Source organism: Drosophila kikkawai, chromosome 3L (assembly GCF_030179895.1).
Source record: "Drosophila kikkawai strain 14028-0561.14 chromosome 3L, DkikHiC1v2, whole genome shotgun sequence".
NCBI lineage: Eukaryota > Metazoa > Arthropoda > Insecta > Diptera > Drosophilidae > Drosophila > Drosophila kikkawai.
Genome location: NC_091730.1, coordinates 29034051 through 29058205, shown reverse-complemented (window position 1 = coordinate 29058205; position 24155 = coordinate 29034051). Strand labels below are relative to the sequence as shown.

At 45.9% G+C, this 24155-nt stretch overlaps 1 protein-coding gene across 1 annotated transcript in view; it reads left to right on the top strand.

The window, feature by feature from the left end:
* Snap25 (Synaptosomal-associated protein 25kDa) overlaps nt 1–24155 on the top strand; it is a 351700-nt gene that overhangs the window by 267053 nt on the left and 60492 nt on the right. The window contains exon 7 of the mRNA XM_041776479.2: nt 10308–10452. Within this exon, the coding sequence (XP_041632413.1) occupies nt 10308–10452 (145 nt within the window). The remainder of the gene's footprint in view (nt 1–10307; nt 10453–24155) is intronic.

Sequence of the window (24155 nt, the reverse complement as noted above, 5' to 3'; positions counted from 1 at the left end):
TTCTATGGCAGCTATATGATATAGTTGCCCGATTTTTATGAAAGTTATACCAAATATCTAGAATAATACAAAAAGCTTAAATCTCAGAGTAGATAAAAATACGTTGAAAAACAACGAAGCTATAATTTTTTTCCTATTTATTTCTCGATCGTTCCTATGGCAGCTATATGATGTAGTCGGCCGATTTTCATAAATTTTTTACCAAAATTCAGAAATAGTATAAAATGGCAATATCTAAAAATGGAGCAAAAATTTTGAAAAACAGCAAAGTTATAATTTTTTTTCTTAAAATTTATCGAACTTTTGTATGGCAGCTATATGATATAGTTGTCCGATCCGGCCCGTTCCGACATATATAGCAGTGAGAGTATATAGAAGACTATATGCAAAGTTTCATTCAGATAGCTTTAAAACTGAGGGACTAGTTTGCGTAGAAACAGACAGACGGACAGACAGACAGACGGACAGACGGACAGACAGACAGACGGACAGACGGACATGGCTAGATCGACTCGGCTGTTGATGCTGATCAAGAATATATATACTTTATAGGGTAGGAAACGTCTCCTTCACTGCGTTGCAAACTTCTGACTGAAATTATAATACCCTGCAAGGGTATAAAAATATATATATATATATATTTTTTATTTAATTCTAAATGTAACCGCTACAAAACCGTGAGCGCTACAGTTAGTATACTTTTTAGTTTGTATGAAATTGTGTCGGTATTTTGGTATACTTAACCCTAAATAGTTTTTGTTCATGCTGTTCCGTTTCCGAAGACACAGCAGATGAAAGTTGATTTTGGTCCAGAATAGATCCGCAAAGGCCGTAGTTATAGTATAGTAGGTGGCTTAGCCCAGCCAATATTATTTTCGTCTATTCCACAACGATACCGATACAGAAGAAGAAGAAGAAGAGCAACGAGAGAACAGAGCGGACGCGGTCCAGATTAAAAAACGCTATACAATTCTATAAGTTTCGTCATGTTACATTCCCTTAAACATATCTGAATGAAACTTTGTATATATACAATATTTTTGAAAATCAACAACCGATTTTTAAGAATGAGATTTATTTATTTAATTTGGTTCACTACAATTTCTTCAGACTAATTTTTGAAAACAACATCAGTCAAGTCACCGCCTTTATTGGACACAGCAAAATGTGCCCTTTTTGCTGCATTCCCATCCCTTTTTCTAGCTTCTCAGGTGGTATAGCGATGATTTTTGCACAAATATTTGCCTTGAGCTCGTCAATGGTTTGAAGCTTGCAGGCGAAAACTTTGCTCTTTAAATACCCCCACAAAAAGAAGTCCGGAGGCGTCAAATTTGGAGGTCTGGGTGGGTTGGGTTTGGGTTTTTTGAGTCAACACAACTGAACGACAATTTTCAATGTAAAGAGCCACTATTTGACAGCGTTCTTTCGGAATGAAGCGAAAAAAATAGGTAAAATGGTCGACTTTCAGGTAATATTACACAAAAACCATAAAACCAATGGTCATGGTTTTTACTTTGAATTATAGATACATTCATAAACTGTTAATTAACCCAAAAAAACGGCACTTTGGTTTGTGCTTGTACAGGTAAATCGCTACCTGCCAGGTGTCCATATTTTCACCTTTTTCTGCCTAAAGTAGTCTATAACTTCTGAAGCCGATGAAAGCCATCGACTACACTATGTCTACAAGTTACGTGGATCTTTCCTGGACCAGAATTAACTTTCATCGGCTGCGTCGAGCTGCGTCTGCGAAAATGCAACGACTAAACCAAAGCTACTCATGGTGAAAAATACCAAAATACCGACACAGTTTCATACATTCCAAGAAATATACTAACTTTAGCGCGTGGCGGTTACACTGAATTAAAAAAAAAATTTTTTTTCAGTTTTTTATTTATTATTATTTGAGCAAATACATAAAAATAAACAAAAAAAAATTAAATAAAATTTTTTTTTAAATTGTTTTCATTAAAAAAAAAATTATTTTTTTACTTTGATACCCTTTACAAAGGCGTATTTGTGGGCGTGGTACTTTATGATGTACATATATACATTTTACAACAATTACCTTTCCAAAATTATTCGATTATCTTATTTAGTTCAAAAGATATGATTTTTGCAACGCTAAATGAGAAAAGGCGCTACTGTGCGGGGTTCAAATTTTAAATTGTTAAAATACAATTCGTAATTTTGCCGTTTCGCTAAGCGAGTGCATGTGCATGTGGCTTTCAGTGTTTAATTAATATATATATAATTAATCACTTTTAGTTTTTGTGTTTTTTGCGTTCTTTTATCCCCTCTTTGTGTTGTCCCGTTTATTTGCTTCTAGCAGCAGCACTTAACCGGCTCCAAAGCTTTCGTGTTTCTCTACTCACCCACGCTTACGCTCCCGCTCTCTTGTTTTTTTTTTCGGTACTGCTTATCTGCGAACCGCGGTTAAAGGTTTGTGAAAATGGTTTCAAATCTTATTTGTGATGTTAAAGGCTGCCAAAAAGAGGTTTTGGCAGATCAGCCCAGTCTTTACTGCTGGCTTTGCGATGCGGTCGTTCACGCTAAGTGTCTAGGCTTAACGGGCCGTATCGCTGACGCAATTTCTGCTAAAAATGGCTTGCGCTATTGTTGCCATGCCTGTCGTGAGGTGGAGAAGGATATGTTATCCTTCATGCGGCAAACTAAAAGTGGATTTAGTGACCTTAGGGTCAATTTTCGTAAAACAAATGACCTGTTCACAGCGCTGGACGCTGAATTTAGCGGCATGAAGCTGTTAAGCGAGTCGCCGAAGCGCAAAAAATCGGCTGCTGGTCGGCTGCAATTGGGCGAACCCCAGCCACCAAAGATTTGGCACACTCCCTCGGCATAGCCCCCGACACTGACACCAACTCCAATAGTGTTGAGATCGGGAACGGCTAAAGATTCGGCATTCGAAGGAGCCGGGGCAGAAATGGCAGCAGCTCCGCCAGTGTTATCAGTTGAGTCCGCTGCGGGGTCTCAATCTCTGACACCACAGACTTAAAAAAAAATCTCAGCTATCCCACAAAGCAAAAAACGGGCTGGACCACTAGCTGAAGTCGGTAATGCTGCGTTACCAAAAACCCTCACCGCTATGCCACCATTAAAAACAATATTTGTTTCTCGGCTTACCCCTGATCTCGCATCGGAAGATGTAATAGCTCATATACTGAGCAAAATACAGGCAAAAAATGTGAAAGTGGATAAATTTAATTTCTCATACCCCAGAGACATCTCATCCTTCAAGATAAGTGTCTCCCTTGAACTTTTTGACACAATTTGTTCTGGTGACTTCTGGCCCGAGCATGCTGTAGTCAAGGAGCACGAGGTAAAAATAAAGAAAAAACGGCCTTCACGGCCGGCACAAACCACAGCGACAGCGGGCGTCACGGCAGTGCCAACAACCAAAATACCTCCCTCCTACTTTCCTATCAGAATACTAGAGGCTTACGCAGCAAGCTCTCTAAATTGTATTCTGATAGTTTTTCGTTTTGTGTATTGTACCGAAACCTGGTTAAAGCCGGAGATTCTCAGCTCCGAAATTTTCCCGGGTAAGTACACAACTTATAGATTGGACCGTCTTTCCCAGCAGGGTGGTGGAGTTTTAATTGCCGTTGACTCAACCCTTATTTCCGAACTGGTTCAAATTGACAATCTCACAGGTATTGAATTTTTTTTTTTTTTTTTTTTGTTGCGCGGGGTCCCGTTTTCACCTCCCGCCCAACCGACCGAGGGGCGCAGCCGTGTGACGTACGGCACGAATCGCGAACTAAATGGACGCGTTAGAAGGAAAGAAGAAAATGAACGAGGAAACATTAGGAGAGTACAAAATATAATATAATATAAATTTTATATACTATAGGTTAGGTTAGGTTAGGTTAGGTTAGGTTATACCGGACGGCCCTCGAGGGGCCACACATAGGCCTACATGGCCCATAGCTATCCGGGGAAACTCCTGGATGGACCTAGAGACTATTTATGCGGGTTTCGAGATCCTTGAATATCAAGGTGTTTTTCGCAAAGGCAAGGAGTTCGCCTGGCTTTCTCCTGGAGGCATCTTCTAGCGATGCCAGAACTGGAGAGCCTAGGTATCTCATTCTTGCCCTCGTTAGGGCCGGACATTTGTAAATGAGATGCTCCAAGGTTTCGATTGCCTCGGATTCATCACATTTCCGGCATTTGGCGTTGTCGGTAATACCCAGCTTGACTGCATGTGCAGCAGACAGGCAGTGACCTGTAAGAATACCCACTAACATTCTGCAGTCCTTCCGCGGAAGATGCAGCACGTAGTGGGTGAGTTTCTCGTTGTGTTCTTTGCACATGATTTAGGGAGATAGGGACGTTTCCTGCTCTTTCACTCGTCAGTCCAACGCCTTCCTTTGCAAGTTCATCCGCGGTTTCGTTACCGTCTATGCCTTGGTGGCTGGGAACCCAGTAGATCCTCACTGACTTATTTGTGCTTAGGCTATCTAGTGACTCCCTGCTTGCCAGTACATTTTTGGAACTGACCGCTGATGATTGCATGGATCCTATCGCCGCTTGACTGTCTACGAACAAATTGACCGCCTCATGTGGACGGTTTATGCTCTGCGCAAGCTCTGCTGCTTTCCTGATGGCGAATACTTCCGCCTGGAATATACTGCAGTAGCTTGGTAGCTTATACGACAGCCTCATTTCAGGGTCCGAACAGTATATGCCCGCTCCAACTCCTCCTTCCATCTTGGAGCCGTCAGTGTATATATTGAGGTATTGAGCATGGTCCTGGCCTGACTTCCAGTCATTTGGTCCCATGAATACTGTTGTGTTTACATCCGGGGACGTTCTGGGTATCATGTAGTCAGATGTACTGCTCATGTGTCGACCAATTGAACTGTGCCCGAATCCTTGTAGCGACAAGTTTCCTGATGCAACCAGACGTTGTGCCGCCTTTGCTGCTGTCAGTTGCGCTTGGAAATCTAGGGGATATATACCGATTATGGTTTCGAGTGCTTTGGAGGGGGTTGACCTCAGCGCCCCTGATATGCAGAGCAGTGCCTGCCGCTGGGTTCTCTCCATAAGCTTATTATACGTTTTCTTCTCCGTGGCTTGCCACCACACTAAGACTCCATACAGCAGAGTTGGACGCACCACCGATATGTAGACCCAATGCATTAGAGCGGTATTTGACTTGTGTTTTAGGGGTCAGCCTGGTTTTGTTAATTTTTGGGGGGATCCATTGCGGCACCTTGTATCTCTTGGTGAAAAGAATAAGGTCCGTCTTATCCGCATTGATATTGAGTCCTACCTTATCCGCCCACTCACATATCTCCCTGAGTGTTGTTTCCATGATCGAGCTGAGGGTCGATGGACAGACTCCCGAGATAATTATGCTTATGTCATCCGCATAAGCTGTTATCTTTGGTGCTTTCCTTTCGAATCTCTTGATTAGGTCGTCTACCACCAGATTCCATAGGAGGGGCGACAGAACCCCACCTTGCGGCGTGCCTCTGTGCGCTCCTCTCACCATGGAAGCGGTGCCCCAATCTGATTGTACCCGCCGGCAACTTAGAAGATTTTTTATCCACAAGTTGATAGCGGGGGACGAGTTGGTCGCTTCTAGGCGATCCATTATTGCGTCCGTGCTAACGTTGTTGAATGCCCCGGATATGATCACGAACACTCCAAGTGCATATTCCTTATTGTTTAGGGCTCTCTCAATGGTGGCTACCAACGAATGTAGTGCCGTCTCCACTGATTTCCCCTTCGTGTAGGCGTGCTGGTTGGTCGACAGTTGTCTCCCTACATCGTTCCTGATGTATAGGTCCAGCAGCTTTTCTTTTTTTAGCTTTTTATACCCTTGCAGGGTATTATAATTTCAGTCAGAAGTTTGCAACGCACTGAAGGAGACGTTTCCGACCCTATAAAGTATATATATTCTTGATCAGCATCAACAGCCGAGTCGATCTAGCCATGTCCGTCTGTTCGTCTGTCTGTTTCTACGCAAACTAGTCCCTCAGTTTTAAAGCTATCTGAATGAAACTTTGCATATAGTCTTCTATATACTCTCACTGCTATATATGTCGGAACGGGCCGGATCGGACGACTATATCATATAGCTGCCATACAAATGTTCGATACATTTTTAGAAAAAAATTATAACTTGACTGTTTTTTTAAATTTGTGCACCATTTTTGAAACATGCCCAAATTATATTATTTCAAATTTTCGGTTTTAATTTTATGAAAATCGGACGACTATATCTTATAGTTGCCATAGAAACGACCACGAAATTAATAGAAAAAAAATTATAACTTTGTTGTTTTTTTTTTAAGTATTTTCACTTACTCTGAGATAAGCTTTTGTTATTATTTCAGAATTTTGGTATACATTTTATGAAAATCGGACAACTATATCGATCGGTAAACGTGGAGAAAATGTAAAGCTGGGAATGTAAATTTTACATTGTAAAACTGTAACTGTAAAGATAATAAGTATAGGTAAAATATTATGAGACTCTGTTTTGTGTGTGTTTTCAGCATTTTATTTATTCTATGTATGTAAAAAGGAAAGGGATCGAAGCAGGCCGAGAGCTTGGAACTGACAGCAGCTAAGCAGGAAGAGAGAGAGAATTATTCATTGTGTTTTGGGAGTTCAACAGTTACAGTTGAAATTAAGCAGATATAGAAGCAGAGAAAGTAACAAAAGTTGAAAAGAAAACGGAAGAAGCAGATAATAGGAAAGAAAACTTGCACATTTTTAGAAACATATAATATCCGAAAAATTATTATAATAAACGTAACACAAGAGGGAAATACCCATCTTACATTTGGGGGCTCGTCCAAACCTAAAATTGCAAGTCCGGAGAAGTTTAAAAGGCGGATAGCGGAAGGGAATGAGTGTGAAGCCGTATTACACTAGATCTGTCGCAGCGGATAAAACTATCAGAATGGATAACTTTGGTAAAGCTGGTGAACAGGAGAATGACGATGAAGTTAAAAGCATGCATGAACTTTCCGAATCAAGAGGAGAACAAAAGGCTGCAAGAAGAAGCATGCAGAATCGTGTCGGAACAAGTGGAAGGCAGAATGATACAGCTATAGCAGTTGAGAGCAGCTCGATCGACGAAAACACAAAAACGCTGAAAGACCTTGTGCAGCTGCTTGCCATAAAGTTTGGAGCGGAGGAGCAGAACAGTAGATGCTCGATTACAGCGGAAAGCTTCGCGAAAATTATTCCAGAGTTTGACGGAGAATCCATTCCAGTGAAGTACTGGTTCGACAATTTTGAGCAGAATGCTGCAGCCTACGGGTTGAACATAAAGCAAATGTATGTCCAGGCTCGGGCGAAAATGGTGAACACTGCAAAATTATTTTTGGAGTCTACGTTCGTTCATCAATATGCAGAAATGCGTATGCTGATGGAGACAGAGTTTAGTCGTCAATATGTGTGCAGTGCTGATGTCCATGAGCTGCTCCGTACTCGGAAGAAACGCAAGGACGAATCATTTTATATATACCTACTGCAGATGAAAAAGATTGCGTCACTTGGAAACATTGATGTACGTTCGGTAATCCGTTATGTTGTTGACGGCCTAAGCATGAGGAGTGACTTTAGATACTCTCTCTATTGTTGCAAAACGTATAAAGAGCTACAGGAGCAGTATGAGGTGTACGAACGCGTGGGCGAGAAGCCGTTCAAGCCGAACAACGAGAGGTCGACGCCGGACAATAGGATGCAGCGCGAGTTCAACCACAGAAAAAATCACTGCTTCAATTGTGGATCTGCAGATCATCTTCGCAAAGATTGCAGGGCTGCCGTAAAATGCTTCAGATGTAACGAGGAGGGCCACATGTCAAGGGATTGCCCTGAATCAACTGCAGATGTTCAAGTTGTACGCAGTGCAAATCGCATGAAAAAGGTGACCATCAACGACGTGAAAGTGGAGTGTCTGGTAGATACGGGAGCCGACGTATCTATTTTATATATACCGAATGTCATCTTGAGAAGATGTGCCTCGAAGCTGCGTGGGCTTGGAAAGAGGATGACGTGCCCAGTTGGCTACTTTTTGGCTGAGGTTGCAGTAGATCAGGAGTTGACGACACACAACTTTGTTGTAGTGGAGGATGCGGACATTGAGTATGATGCGCTGCTGGGTTTCGATTTCGTCTCAAAGTTTAACTTTTCGCTGTCGGCCGACGGATACAAGTTTTCTTCCCAGCTGGAGGAGAAGGCTTGTGAGAAGCCAAAGCAGTATGATAAAGAAGTGTCGCAGCTGATCAAGAACTATAGGGCCGTGAATACAGTCGCAGAAGTCCCAGTCAAGATGCGAGGAAAGTTCTGAAGAAGCCGCCAACAGATGGATATATAAGAATCCTTGGCTATGAGGGAGTGACCAAGAAGCTGACCCGCTGCAGTGCTGGAACAACCCAAGAGTGTTTGGCGGAGACGCCGCGAAGAGCAAGCCTAAAATCAGATCTGGCCAGCAACCACAAGCTGCGTGAGTTGCGCAAAGCCCAGATTGATGGCACTAAGAAGGAGAAGTCACTAGCTAAAAAGGAGTGCCAGCTGCTGCAGAAGAAGTCGACCCACGATGAGATCTTCGCCCGCTGTCAGGAGTTAGCCTTCATGAAGATGAGTGAGTCCCAAAAGTCGGCCATAGAGGACCGCAGAATTTTGAAAAAGAAGCAGGAAAGTCGAAGAAAAGATACAAAGAGAGAGATTCAACGAGCACAGGAATTGTATAGGAGGAACTTTGACCGAAAGCGAAAACCGGAAGTCGATCATAAAGTTGGAGACTTAGTCGCTATACGCCGGACACAGTTTGTAGCTGGAAAGAAGTTGGCTGGAGAGTACATGGGACCGTACGCGGTTGCAAAAGTGAAGAGGAATGGGAGGTACGAAGTTCGGAAGGCAGCAGATTTCGAAGGACCAATTAACACTTCAACCAGTTGTGACTACATGAAGCTGTGGCGATATGTCCAGGACAACGAGGATGATTGGTCATCTGGGACAGATGAGTAGTCAGGAATGGCCGAATGTAAAAAGGAAAGGGATCGAAGCAGGCCGAGAGCTTGGAACTGACAGCAGCTAAGCAGGAAGAGAGAGAGAATTATTCATTGTGTTTTGGGAGTTCAACAGTTACAGTTGAAATTAAGCAGATATAGAAGCAGAGAAAGTAACAAAAGTTGAAAAGAAAACGGAAGAAGCAGATAATAGGAAAGAAGACTTGCACATTTTTAGAAACATATAATATCCGAAAAATTATTATAATAAACGTAACACAAGAGGGAAATACCCATCTTACATGTATAAATATATAACTTTTATATAGTTTCTTTTTATTTTTTTTTTCTAATTATTTATCCAGAATGGCTCGATTCTTAATGATCCAATTGCATTCTGCAAGGGTATACAAACATCGGCGTGGCAAAGTTTGCTTCCTTTCTTGTTTTTAATTAAATTAAATATAAAATTTTTTATTTAATTTTATCAAAACCAAATTATTATATGTATGTATATGTCGGAGAAACAGTCATTTTGTAGAGCCGTTGCACTAACCATACAACATAAATGGTTACAAAAATTTCTTTGCGATAGGCCCCTGTTAGCTGTTTGCTGTTAGCGACAGGCCCCCTGTTAGATTTTAGCTGTTAGCGACGGGCCCCCTGTAAGGTGTTAGCGACAGGTTTACATGTATGCGTGTTCATGCATTCACGTACACGGGTGCATGTGTGCGATCACATTTCACTGCTACCCCTGATTTGAATTGTAAACAAATATGAAATGTATGCTGAAACATAAAGAAATATATTATAACATATAACATTCTTATTTTTATCATTAACCCAATAGTGAATATGCCCATATTGTTAGGGTACCTAGCACGAAAAGTAGCCAATGACCAAATATTCTCGGTGGGCCGAAATGAAACGATCGCATACATGTACCCGTGTACGTGAATGCATGAACACGCATGCATGTAAAGGCCTGTCGCTAACACCTAACAGGGGGCCCATCGCTAACGCTAAAATCTAACAGGGGGCCTGTCGCTAACAGCAAACAGCTAACAGGGGGCCTGTCGCTAAGAAATTTTTGTGTCCATTTTCGTTGTATGAAATGACTAGTCTATATGTTGTATGGTTAGTGGCCGTAGCTTCACTTCGCAAGTTAAAAACTAAATTAAGTGCGCTGGGCTTTACCCAATACATTGTAAGTTAAATTTACTAACATCTTATAAAGGCTCAATTTGATTCAGATTAAAATGAACAGCGAATGGAGCGCATTTTATTGTCAGTATTATAATTATTTATCTTTTTTAGGATAACAAATGATGCGAGAGAAGATGAAATGGAAGAAAATATGGGCCAGGTAAACACAATGATTGGCAACCTCCGAAATATGGCACTTGATATGGGTTCTGAGCTGGAAAATCAAAACCGCCAAATTGACAGAATTAATCGCAAGGTAAATTTATTGCTGAATATTTCTATAAAATATTATATATTAATTTGATACTTATTTTATACATAAAGACGTAATAAAGCTGAGTAGTAATTAATTGGCTGTTTAGAATCCGATTCCTGCGCCAATTCAAGAGATCAATTACAATATTTTTTTTTAGCAAAATGATGGCTGTTTCAAGATTCGTCATTAGCATTTATTTTAAGGCTTTAACTGTAATTTCTCTCGAAAATTTTGACTTTACGGTGTTTTGAGGTCGCTGAGAACGCATTTTAAGCCGGAATAAGAAACTTTCACAAAAAGTAGACACATTTTTGGCGGAACGCGATAGAAAAGCTTATTTTTGTGCCGGATTACAAACCATGATAACCTAATCTATATTTTCTAGATCTAAATGTTGTCAAGTGGGTGTCGAAAATCTTCTTATTTTTAATTGTGTGGAGAATACACCTCCACGCACTACAGGTCAATCTGCTTGTTAGACACGATTTTTAAAGTTTTTGAGAGGATCATATCAACCAGGTTGAGCGAAGCGATCGATGCAGCAGGGAGTGTCTCCCCCGAGCAGTGTGGCTCCAGAAAGGGCAGGTCAACCTCAGATGAGGGTTTTCAAATAGGCAGGAGGCAGAAGACGCTACCTCAGGTTCCTGAAGGAAAGGAACAAAGCAGGTAGATTCTTACCTTACATATGCGCTAAGCGTCATGGCTTCTTCCGCAGCTATTTAAAGCGCTTTGGCAATAAGACGGCATCGTGAAGGACGCGCAACGCGCCCTCATTTAGTGCTACAAGTTCGATAAGCGACGAAATACTGGTCCCAAATACTGCCGCGTCGGCAGCGACATTTGCCGCGCACGTACTAAGGACACTAAGGAGACAAGGAGGAAGGAGCAGGCGGAGTAGAGGTCTCCCGGTAGGCCCGTTGTCATACTCTTACCGTTTTAGCCTAGTTATTACTATGTATTAAGATAGCCACGTATGCCAAGCTAAGTAAAATAATTAGAGATAAAAAAAAAACAAGAAAGGAAGCTAACTTCGGCACGCCGAAGTTTGTAAACCCTTGCAGATTGCTATTGGATCATTAAGAATCAATTCATTCTGGTCAAATTAATAGAAACAAATAGAAGGAAATATATAAAAGTTGTATATGTCGGATATTAGTTTGAAATGTTAAATTCAATTAATATTTCTAAGTCTCCAAATGTATCGAATATGAAAATAAATGAAAAGTACAAGAAATAACAAAGAGAGAAATCACTTCTGAGTGTGGCGCAATGACGAGTAGAGAAGAAGGAAAGAAGAAAAGGGCAGTTCAGTTCGAGCGAGACTGTCAGAGAGAACGGACGAAATAAATATTCATTGCTACTTTCTGCACTAAGTGAAAAGAAAAGGAAGGCACAATTGCCGACAAAGCTGACCCCCCATCTCCTACATCAGAAGTGGGATCACCACCCCTACAAGACAACCCGGATAATGGCTGACGCACACTTCTAGAAGCACAAAGCAAAGTGATTGCACTTTTAAAAGCTGCACAGTTCACGTCGACACCTAGCATACGTTTCTGCAGTGTTACCATCTTTTGACCCCGAAGCTGCCAACGCAGATGCAGTAGCATGGTGCCAAACGACGAACATGATTTTATATGAACATCAGCAAAAAGGTGCAACCTTGGTAATGACGCTCAGCAAATCGCTTCACGGTAGTGCATCGCAGTTGCTATCGCAACTATGCTATCCTGGGATGAGCTGGATACAATTCAAGGAATGGTTCATGGAACGCTACGAAGGCAACGAGACGCTTGCAGCAGTGTTGCTAAACATGCTGAAGGAACGCCCAAAATCCACAAGAATTCCTCTCCATGTACTCCAGCCGGTTGGTTATATCACTCTTGACCAAGTAGAAAGCAATGACACACGAAGAAATTGCTGTATCGTTGGTCCTAAATCTAAGAACACGTACGGAGGTACAACAACAACTAAAAGCTCATACGTTCGCCAGAAAATCGAAATACTCTGGAATGGAGCAAGGCCCGGAAAAGAAGAGGTTCAAAACGCAAACGCCGATAAGATGCCATAGTTGTGGAAAACTCGGACACAAAGCAATGGTGTGGCACATGAGAAAAGCAGAGGATAGAAACAAGACGAGAACAGCTCTTAGCAACAGCATACAAGCCGTGACAGGTGTGGCAAAATTGGTCACATCGCATCAGTGTGTACAAAGTGGGCAGCAACAGCGGATAGAAACATCGAGAAGAGAGTGGTCTTGTGTGCGGTACTTCAGCTTAAAGGGACTGCAATACAATTTGGTGAGCGGTTTGATAATTAGCCAAGATATTTTTAAACTTGGTTTTGGAGTTATGTTAGAAAGTAACAAATTCGATATCTATAGAATTCAAATAAGAAAGACCTAATTAATAATAATAAGTCAAAACTAAACGACATATTGGCCAAGCATTCCATGGTTTTCATGGACGGTATCCCTAGTAGGCGTGTAACTACGGGATCACTTAAAATTCGCCTGCTAGACATAAATAAAACGGTTCAGAAGCGGCCGTATCGCCTTAGTGAGAACGAGAAGCAAATTAATTAAGAAAATAATGTTGGAAGCAAAAGTAATAAGACCTAGTGGTTACCCTTTCGCTAGCCCAATGTCAATGGTTAAAAAAGGATGGTTGTGAAAGATTGGGCATTGATTACAGTATCTAATATTGCTATTAATTTCAAATCAGATTAATCGCCTGCGAGGTGGAAAATATTTTTCAAGCTTAGATATGAAGGAACGCATTCGACCTTCATCGAGTGCAGACGTGCCTACGGTCAACCGCTACACGGGGTTTATTCTTGTAGTGTTTTTCATGGTAAAAAAGTAAATTCGGAACTCTAAACTACGTACTGTCAGTTAGGCCAAGCCCTACAGTGCGTATGACATACGGACACTAGTGCGTGAGACGTGTTTTTGAGCTGCAAAAAAGCCCAACCCGGCTCTACTAACCGCCGATGGCAAGAGAGCGGCGCTCTTGCTCACCCGCCCTACTCACTCAAACACCTACATCTTGGAGCTACGAATGCCAAACCCCACCACCACCGGCTTCGATGGAAGACGCACCAACAACAAGCAGTGCAAACGCAGCAAAAGCAACAAAAACAACTAAACCAACGACCAATATTGCAAAATCGGTGTCAACGGCCGCAGACCAAATTCAATGGGAACAAAAACCGTGAGCTCCGATAAGCAACAAGCGGTTCCGGCCATACAGACTGGCATGGATCGATACATCCAAATTAAGCGTAAGCTTAGCCCACATAACACGGTTGGTAACAAACCTAAGATCAACCGTGTCACCAAAAGCTACGACCCAAACAACTCCAACATATTTTCTCCGCTAGCAGCTGGTGAGAATAACCAAGCAGAGCCGGAGCAGGAGACTCAAAAACAGCGAAAGCCCCCACCCATTTACATTAGGGCGAAAAGCTTAAACGCCCTGGTCAACAAAATTGTTGCGCTGGTCGGGGACGGAAACTTTCATGTTGTTCAGCTTATTAAAGGGAACATTTGCGAAACCAAAGTTCAAACCAAAAGAGAAGAACACTTTCGAGCTGTGTCTAATTACCTTCAGGAAGCAAAAAAGAGCTTTTACACCTACCAACTAAAAAGCAGCAAGGGACTGCAAGTAGGGCTGAAAGGAATTGAACCAGAAGTCGCACCCTCTGAGATTCTAGAAGCCCTGAAAGGCAAGGGTTTCTTTGCCAAGAATGTTAGCAACATTATCAACAAAAACAAAAAGCCGCAACCTCTTTTCAAAGTCGAACTTGAGCCAGACAGTAAAGCCCTAAAGAAGAATGAAGTTCACCCGATCTACAAGTTGCAGTTCCTACTGCACCGAAGAATCACCGTGGAAGAACCGCACAAACGCAACGGTCCTGTGCAATGTACAAATTGCTAGGAGTATGGACATACAAGGACATACTGCACCTTTCGGTCAGTCTGCGTAGTCTGTGGAGACTTCCACAATTCCGCACACTGCCCTACGAACAAAGAAGACCCCAACACGAAAAAATGCGGAAACTGTGGAGGAAATCACACAGCTTACTACAGAGTCTGCGTGGTCTACAAGGAGCTGAAGAGTCGCATGCGACGAGCAACAGCTACACGCCAACAAAATACACAAAATGTATATTATAATTCAAAAACTACTCCAGAAGTATTTTTTGCCAAAGCAGCCAGATGCTCTTTTGGTCCGCTAAATGCCCCCACGGGCATCTCCTACGCCGAAGCTCTACGGACAGGTATGCAAAATCAACTCCCCTCAAACTCAGTAAATGCTCAGCAGGCCCCAGGGCAGCCACAAAACAACCTGGAATCCATGATGGTGACCATGCAACAAAGTATGATGGAACTCATGTCATTTATGAAAACGACCATGTAAACGCTCGTCCAGAATCAGAATATGGTGATATAGCTGCATGTAGCACAACAGTCAAAATAATCAATGTCCAATCTACGTATATCCACGTGGAATGCCAACGGCGTCTCACGGCATTAACTTGAACTAACACAATTCCTAAATGAAAACCACATCGACGCCATGCTACTGGTTGAAACGCACCTCACAAGCAGATACAACTTTCATATAAGAGGTTATACCTTCCACCGCACAGATCATCCAGATGGTAAAGCCCACGGCGGGACCGGCATCCTCATCAGAGAACGCATCAAACACCATTTTCACCAAAGGTTTGCAACAAATTTCTTGCAAGCTTGTAACGACCCTCTTTTGGGGTGCTCGGCCTAGCTCGCCGGAGTCGGGGTTCGTACAGAAAATTTGTAGTGTCCGAGTCCCTCGTGTCCCAATAATCAGTAAATAGGCAAGAGGAGAGAGGTAATTTTAATACAAGCTTTATTGATCAAGATATATAGTGAAACCTGTGGAAAGAATACAGTGTGGTTGCTGCTGTGGGGGTGTCTTGTTGATACCCTGGTTGCGGGTAGATCCGTGTCCCGGTCTTCGATGGTGCTCAGCCGGCTGGCTGACGATGATACCCGGTGGTGGGTGATGCGACGCTGCGACTAGGGTCCAGTGGGTCGACTTGTGGTTACCCTGCTCGGGCGATGCGACTGCTGATCGTCGGCGTGGCGATACCCTGTATCGGTGATGCGATCGTCGGTGATCGGCTTGTGAGTACCCTGTTCGGGTGATGCGACTGTCTCGTGGTCGGCTTGTGAATACCCTGTTCGGACGATGCGACTGTATCGTAGTCGGCTTGTAAATACCCTGTTCGGGCGATGCGACTGTATCGTAGTCGGCTTGTAAATACCCTGTTCGGGCGACGCGACTGTATCGTAGTCGGCTTGTAAATACCCTGTTCGGGCGACGCGACTAGGGTGCGTGACCGTTGCGGCTGGCCGCTGTCGTGGTCACGGTAGGTGGGTCCGGGTGACGTCACTCGAGGTGAGCGATCGTTGTGCCTAAGCTCGCACCGTCCCTAACGCCTTTCTGCTACCCTGTAGCTATCAAGATCCGCCGGCAAGGGCCAGATCTTCTCCCCTCCTATGCTTGCTTGGCGAATGTGGCGAACCTCATTCGACGCCCTCCCCTATTCCTGATCTGCCATCCAAGGGCCAGGTCAAAACCCCAAGTCTATACTACCTGTACGGCGAGGTCATACGGACCGCGCTCGATACCCTGTTTCCGCGAGATCTGCCATGCAAGGGCCCGACCTCGTCCCACGGCTGACTATCTGTGCGAAGTCCGCCAACTAGGGCCAAACTCCGCTCCTCCCAGCTACTTCGTTAGATCCGCCTGCAGGGGGCCAGATCTTATTCTATTGCTAAGTCTACGATTAGTACTACTTGTTAACTCACCAGTTCACTGCTCGGCTGCTCTGCAAAAGTGAAGTCGCACTGGCCGGTGCGTCGCTTTATATAGCCGGTCGACAGCTGTTCTCCCCCGATCGATAATCGATAATTCCCCGATGGCCGATAGGCAGGGCGTTGCCACTACTATTCTTAAACTTATTTGAAAGCTTAATTCTACTTATGGATTATATTTGTTGTTGCGACGTGGGTCGTCGCAAGCTACGTCCATAAAAGTGCAATCAGGTAACGGCAACCTTTGCATTGCTGCTGTCTACTGCCCACCTCGCTTTGAAATCTCTGAAGGTTAATTCATGGACTTTTACAACTCTCTTGGAGATCGTTTCATAGCTGCAGGAGATTACAACGCCAAGCACACGCATTGGGGATCCCGCCTCGTGACCCCCAAGGGAAGACAACTGTATAACGCTCTCATCAATGTGAGAAATAAACTGGACTACGTGTTCCCTGGTAACCCCACATATTGGCCAGCACACCCCAGAAAGATACCTGATCTAATTGACTTCGCGGTGACAAAAAACATCATACGCAATTTAATAAACGCCAAGGCCCTTCCGGACCTTTCTTCAGATCACTCGCCGCTGTTGATAACCCTCCTTCAAAGCCCAGAAACTACGGATCGCCCTCACAGGCTGACGACGCACAGAACAAATTGGATGAAATACAAAAAGTATGTGAGTTCCCACATAGAGCTGACCCCCCAGCTCAATACTGAAGCCGACATCGACTCCTCCACCTCCGCTCTGGTAGAGGTACTTGTGACTGCAGCCAGGATCTCAACACCACAACAGAAGTATGTGCCAAAAATCAAATTCAAAACGAACCAGCAGATTGAACAGCTTATCCAAGAAAAGAGGCGTCTGCGACGGGCGTGGCAAAACAATAGATCGCCATGCTCAAAGAAACGTCTAAATGAAGCCACACGCAAACTAAGCCGGGCCCTGAAGCAAGATGCCGAAAATGCACAATTAAGATATTGTAAGGAAGTTCGACGGCTGGGGTAAGCCTCAGTCACGTCCAAGGTCCTCTTTAACAGAAAAATTTGTAAAGATGTGGGACAAAGTGTTTTGACGGACGGCAAACTGACATGAGATGGTAATGGTCAGTTACCGGGATACGCAGCCAGAAAAATGGCTGATTCGGTCTCTGCAATAGAGCGAAATAATCGTCGGAGCGCGTTTTGGGTCGGGCCCATAGAAATCGCTAGAAGGAGACCGAAAGAGGGGTCGATTTTGGGGACCACCGTTTCCTAGGGCAGGGTTTATGGCCTAATATCTAGGCATTTTGGGCAAATATTCTACGTAATTCATGGCCAGCGTGACCGGGGGTCGTTCCCTCGCGAGCTGGACTCGATCGGAGTCGAAGATTTTACTTGAGAAAGCTTTTCTGGAATTTATTTAAATTTTTCTCAATTTTAAATTTCTCTGCATTTTATTTTTCCCCACTGAGGACAGCATACGGCCTCTCGGAAGTGGCGATCAGTGATTAACTCCTCCGCGAGAGCACAAAAAATATATATATTATATAAGATTTTACTTATCTCTCATTATTTAATTTCGGAGTAAAATTTCTCCCAGTGTAGGCGAAACTCAGCCTTTCCCGCGAGCACCAAAGAAGAAAATTTATATTTATGAGAGCTTTCCTGAATTTATTTAATTTCTCCTCATTTAAATTTATCTGCGTTTATTTTTCTCAGTGTGGGCCATGGTTAGATAATCCGCGAGAGCAGGAAGATATTTTGAATAAAATTTACTTAGGTCTCATTATAAAAGTTCGGAGGAATTTCTCCCAGTGTAGGCCATCCCCCGCAAGCACCAAAGAAAAATTATAAATACATCCGAGTTTATGTTTAATTAGTTTTCAGTTTCATTATTTATTTATTTTTACTTGAGTTGTATTTTCTTCAAAATGTTTATTTTTCAGTTTTCATTGGGTTTTTATTTTTATTTAAATCAAGTTGTATTTTCCCAAAATTTCTCTCTTTTAGTTTTCGTTTTGGGTTTTATTTGAATAATAAAGTTTGCAGGGATTTTTAACAAAAAAATAAGGTTAGATGTCGGGGCATTATTTCTAGCCTACTCTAGCGAAAACCGCATCCTGGCCATTGAGAAATTTCTATTTACACCGGTACCCGCTGGCCAAAATGCGATCCTCCTATACACTCACCCGTCTCCGTTTTTCCGCACACACACACGTGCCTGCCGGTGGCTGCTGCTTCCGCCACGTCCTCGCCGTCCGCTTCCAAAAGAATTTGCCTCCTTGGCCGTCGAGAAAAATCAAACGCCGCTGCACGTCACTGGCTGCCTCACGATCGTTGGAGCACTCGGTATCAATTGTCACTGTCAATAGGCCCTTTTCCGCACTCGTTGGTCGCAAGAAAAAAAATATAACTCCGTCGCTTGAAAAAAACCACTCCCGTTTTGGCTTCGCTGTGAAAAGAACTCCGTCGTCCGCTCGCACGTCTCTTCGATTTCGTCGCCTCCGCAAAAGTAAATCAGACCACGCGGCTTTGCCAAATTTTCGGCCGCGCCGGTAACTTTCCGTTGCTCATTGCATTGCGGTGCATCAGCTTCCCTCTCGCTCTCTCCTGTTGGCGCGTGCCAATTTTCGGGGGTTGTTTTGCGCTCGATCGGTATGCTCGCTCTCTGTTGCTCTCATACGGCGCTAACTCCGTGGCCACTTATTCGTGGTGAATAGCTCTCTCTGCTCTCCGCGTGTAGATGTGTGTGTGTGTGTGTGCGGGGTCTAGCGATGTGAGAACGGGGAACCAAAGATAACTACAAACTCTTTTCTATGCTTAACTTTTGTACAGCTTATAAATGACTATATTATTCTATTAAAGTATACGTTGCCCATTTTATAAAGAATGTATACGAAAATGATTATATCTACAATGAATTATTTATACAAAGCTTAAGGTTACAAAAGGAGAAGTGAATAAAGTATTTTACAAGAGATTATTTAAATATTGACAAAGAGAGTAATTGGGCGTTTGCCGGTTTGTTTTTGTTGTTTTTTCGCTGCTCGCTGCGGTGGCTCTCCATGAGCGTTGGCGGCGGTTGTTTTGCCGTCGGCTGTTGTTGTTGTCGCTGCCGGCTCCTGATCGCCGTTGTTGTTGGCTTGGTGAGCTGTTGATACGCGCTGCCGCTGTTGATGACGTAGCTGCGGTTGTTTTTGCTGGCTACGGGCGCGAAGTATTGTTTTCGCTGGTCGCGCTGGCCGTTGCCATTGCCGCTGCTGTTGGCCGCTGTTCTGGCCGTTTTGTTGTGGCCGGCGTTGATGACGTCGACGGCCGGTGTTGTGGCCGTTTTGTCGATGACGTCGACGTTGGTGACGTGGCGGCCGTCGTTGTTGTTGACGGCGAGAGCGCGCTGTTGTTGTGGCCGCTGCTCGGGCCGGTGTTGAGGCCGCTGGCCGCTGTTTTCTGACGTCGCTGTTGATGACGTGGCCGTTGTTCTGGCTGATGTTGTTGCCGTCGGCTGCTGGCGCGGGTGGCCGGTGTTAAGGCTGATGTTGGTGCCGCCGCCAGTATTGGTGGGGAGTCAGACGACTCCTCACATCCTCCCCTTACTTCGGGGTGCGCTGAGAGATGGTGACCACGTTCCCCTTGCTGAAATGGACCCTGAATTCCACTGGGCCCGCGTAGTACAGGAATTTCCTGCTCACTCGCCTGTTCGCTGCCTCCTGTGGTTGGACGCGCTCGACCACAGAGCGTGGGATCCGTCCTCCCGGGATCCGGATACGCCAATGTCGTGGCGGCAGGACCCAGTCCTCATCGGCAGTGGGATACTCCTCCTTCTCCTCGGCTGCGGGGGTGGCAGGCGGACCCTTGCTCGGCACCGGTGTAGGGCGGTTGTGTTGTTCAGCTCGCTCTCGGCGGGCCTTAGCGAGACAGTCCTTATCGTACTGCACAAACCAGGGATCGGGGGGCAGCTCGCTCGCGCTGCGCTTGGGTTTCGGCTTTGGCTTCAGGCCGCATATCACCCCGGACGCGGAGAAAATGGTGCGTCGGGCAACGTCGGCCGGGTCGAAGTCCGACATGCTGCTGGCCCGCCGGTGTCTCTCGTAGATGGGGCCCACGTCGTCGTCCTCCTGGCTGCCGTCGTCGTCGGCTGCGCTCCCGTTGCTGCCCTTGCTGCTAGGGCCTGTGGCGACTACGTCGTTGTTGTCGCTGCTCCCGTCCGGTCGACCGTGGCGGTTCTCCTCGGGTGTCGCCGACCTCGAGGTCCCCACGGCCGACGCGAACACCACCCGGCGACGTGCGACTGGCACCCTGTTGGGCACCGCCGCGGCTGCGCCGGCGTGGCTAACTGCGCGCTGGAGATCGGGCAGTGGTCTACGGCCCGCTAAAATCTCGTCAGCGTGCTCCATCGCCTCGCTGAAGGCCTCCCAATCGATGTCCTTGGGCAGGAATCCCTCGGCTGGATATCCCAGCACCACGTCATCCGTGCGGGGGACTTCCACGGTGGCCGCGGCTGATGTCGCTGCGCGCCACAAACGGCCAGGCTTGTTCGATGCCATTGTCTCTGTAGAGGGAGAAAACAAAGGTTTATTAGCTCGCGGTTGTGATGATTACTAACTAAGGTTTTAAGGAAAGTTAGTAATAAGGGCAACGATTCGCTGTGCTGGCACTGGGAGCGTTGAGTTTCCACTAGGGAAAGTGGGACGTTGGGAAGGCGCACCCTCCAGCAAGTGGCCCCACTGACTCAATTGTTGGCTCCTGTATCAGTGTTCCTAGGTGGCTCTTGCCTCGGCCGGATCGAGCGTGACTCGTCGGCTTCTTTGGAGCAAGTTGGTTGCTGTTTTGCCGTCTTCATACGGACTTCCGCGACTGCTGCTGCGTGGCTGTCGCCGTGTGTTCTCCCGCCGTCCACGGGTATCCTTGTCTTCTGCGTCTCTGCTGCTGCTGCTCCGCTGCTCAGGGGTTTAGCGCTCCTCGATCGCTAAACTTGCTCCGTAATCGGTGTGTCTTCTACGTGGTCCAGTCTGCTGGGCACCAGATTCTGTGTTTCTGGCTCGTTGACTGCTTCCTTCAAGTCTCCAAGGGCTGCTGTTCGACGTTGCCGGCTGTGAAGATGCTGCAAGCGCACTATGGTGGGAGAGAAAAATTTGATTACTTTGTAAGGGCCTTCATATTTGGGAGCGAGCTTGGCGGCAAAGTTATCCGCCGCCTTAGACAAATGATGCTGCTTTACAAAGACCAGTGATCCTATGGTTGGCCTCCATGATCGTCGTCTGAGATCGTAATGCTTGCGCTGTTCCAACGACGCCCGTTGAGTGTTCTCTCGAACCACCTTGAAAATATCCCGCAGCAATTCCGCCTTTGCTTCTGGTGAATGTGGCGCTTGGCTTGGTCCTGGAGTCACTTCATCATACAAGGCTCCTGGGAGTCGTGGCTCTCGGCCTTGAACGATGAACGCCGGACTAAATCCGGTGGAGTCGGAGACGCTGCTATTTATCGCCAGGTTCAACTCGGGCAGGAGTTCGTCCCAAGTCGTCTGCTTGTCCTCGATATACTGGGCGACCATTGTTTTAATGGTTCGATTGGCCCTCTCTGTCGGGTTCTGCTGCGGGGTATATGGCGCTGTGTACTGGATCTCCATCCCTGCCTGCTTACAAAAGGATTTAAATGAACGACTCGTAAACTGTGTCCCATTGTCACAGACAAAAGTGCGAGGAACTCCGAAGTGATTTAAAATCCTCTCCCTAAAGGATTTTTCGAGATGTGCTGAGGTGGCTTTTCTAAGTGGGACCAGCTCGACCCACTTCGAGAACGCGTCGAAAAATACGAGCAACATTGTATTCCCACCTTTTGATCGCGGAAGAGGCCCAATAAAATCGGCGCAGACAGTATCGAATGGCTCACTCACCTGCCTGGTAAACATTTTACCCGCTGGCTTGGCTTGACTAACTTTGAATCGCTGACAAGTGTCGCACTTGCGAACGTACCTGGAAATATCGCGAAAGAGGCCCGGCCAGTAGTATCTCTGGGCGATCCGGGCGGTTGTCTTCCTGATTCCGAGGTGTCCTGCCGTGGGCTGGTCATGACATTCCGCCAGTACTCGCTGTCGGTGTTCCTTGGCCACACACAGTTTCCATGGCACGGAGTCTTCGTCGTCGGGTCGAGATCCGATGTGTCTATACAGCTGCTGGTTCTCATATACGTAGTCCGGGTAATCCTCAGGTCTGTCCTGTACAAGCTTCACCATCCGCTGGTACCATGTACTCTCCGGCTTATCCTCCTGGATCATCTGTAGTACCTCCAAAGGCTGTCGAGAAAGTGCATCAGCGACGACGTTCTGGCTCCCGCGTCTATAGGTGACATCGAACTGGTACTGCTGGAGTTCTAGCGCCCAGCACGCTACACGGCCGGTGGGATTCTCAATCGAGTTGAGCCACTTCAGAGCGAGGTGATCGGTTATCACTTCGAATCGGTATCCTTCCAAGTAACATCTGAGCTTCCTGATGGCCCATATGATAGCCAGACACTCCTTTTCCGTGGCGGAGTAGTTTTCCTCTGCAGCGATGAGGCGTCTGCTGGCGAATGCGATGACTCTTTCTTCTCCCTGGATCGTCTGTGTGAGCACTGCTCCGAGGCCGATGTCGCTGGCATCCGTTTGTAACACGAACTTCTCGTTGAAATCAGGGCAGGCAAGAACCGGTGCCTCCGTCAGTTTACTCTTCAGGTCATCGAACGCATCCTGCTGCTCCTTCTCCCATTGCCACTTCTTGCCCTTCTTGAGCAGTAGAGACATGGGCTGCACGACGCTAGCAAAGTTTGGTACGAATCGCCGATACCAAGACGCGATACCCAGACATCTCCTTAGCTCCTTGCACGTGGTCGGTGGGCTCAGTTGCCGTACTGCTGAGATCTTCTCGGGGTCGGTGTGAATTCCCTCCTCGCTGATAACATGTCCCAAGTATACCAGGCTGCGCTTAAAGAAGCTGCACTTCTTTGCGTTGAGGCGAAGGTTCGCCTTCCGTAGCCGCCGGAATACTTCCTGTAGATGCTGTACATGCTCTTCCAGAGTGCGTCCGATGATGATGATATCATCTAAGTACGCAAACGCGTTGGGCTCCATGTCCGGTCCTATGACGCTGTCGAGCGCCCGCTGGAATGTGGCTGGTGCTGAGTGGAGGCCAAACGGCATCACTTTCCAGTGGTACAGGCCCCTCCCGGGGACTGTAAAGGCAGTGCATTCGCGACTAGACTCGGCTACAGGAATTTGCCAATATCCGCTCTTCAGATCGAGCGTCGATATATATTTGGCATGGCGCAGGCGTTCCAAGATGTGTGTTATCCTTGGCAGCGGGTATGCATCTGGAATGGAGTGAGCATTTAATTGGCGAAAATCCACGCAGAGTCGCATCTCTCCGGACTTCTTGCCCACGAGTACGATCGGGGCGCTGTGGGGACTCCGTGAGGGCTCTATACAGTCGTTGCGCAGCAGCTCGTCGATCTGCTCATCAATAATCCTCTGCATCGCGGGATTCTTCGGAAAGTATCTCTGTTTGATGGGCTTGTCATCCCGCATCGTGATCGTGTGTTCCGCGATATTCGACACTCCTGTCAATCCGTCGAATTTAGCCAATTCCTCCTGTAGAAACTGGTTCACCCATGGCTCCAAGTCTGCGTGCTCCGTGTTTTCGGTGATAACAGCTAGCGCGCCTCCAGCGTCAGATCGAGGCTCCGGGATGGCTGGTGAAGGGGCTCGCCTTTCCGCTACGGGTTCCACTGCCGGCTCCACTGGCCTGGTGGCTTGTCTTCGTCGAAACGGATTGTTTCGCACGGCGTTGTCATCACGAGGCCCTAAGACGCTGCTGGTCGGGGCAT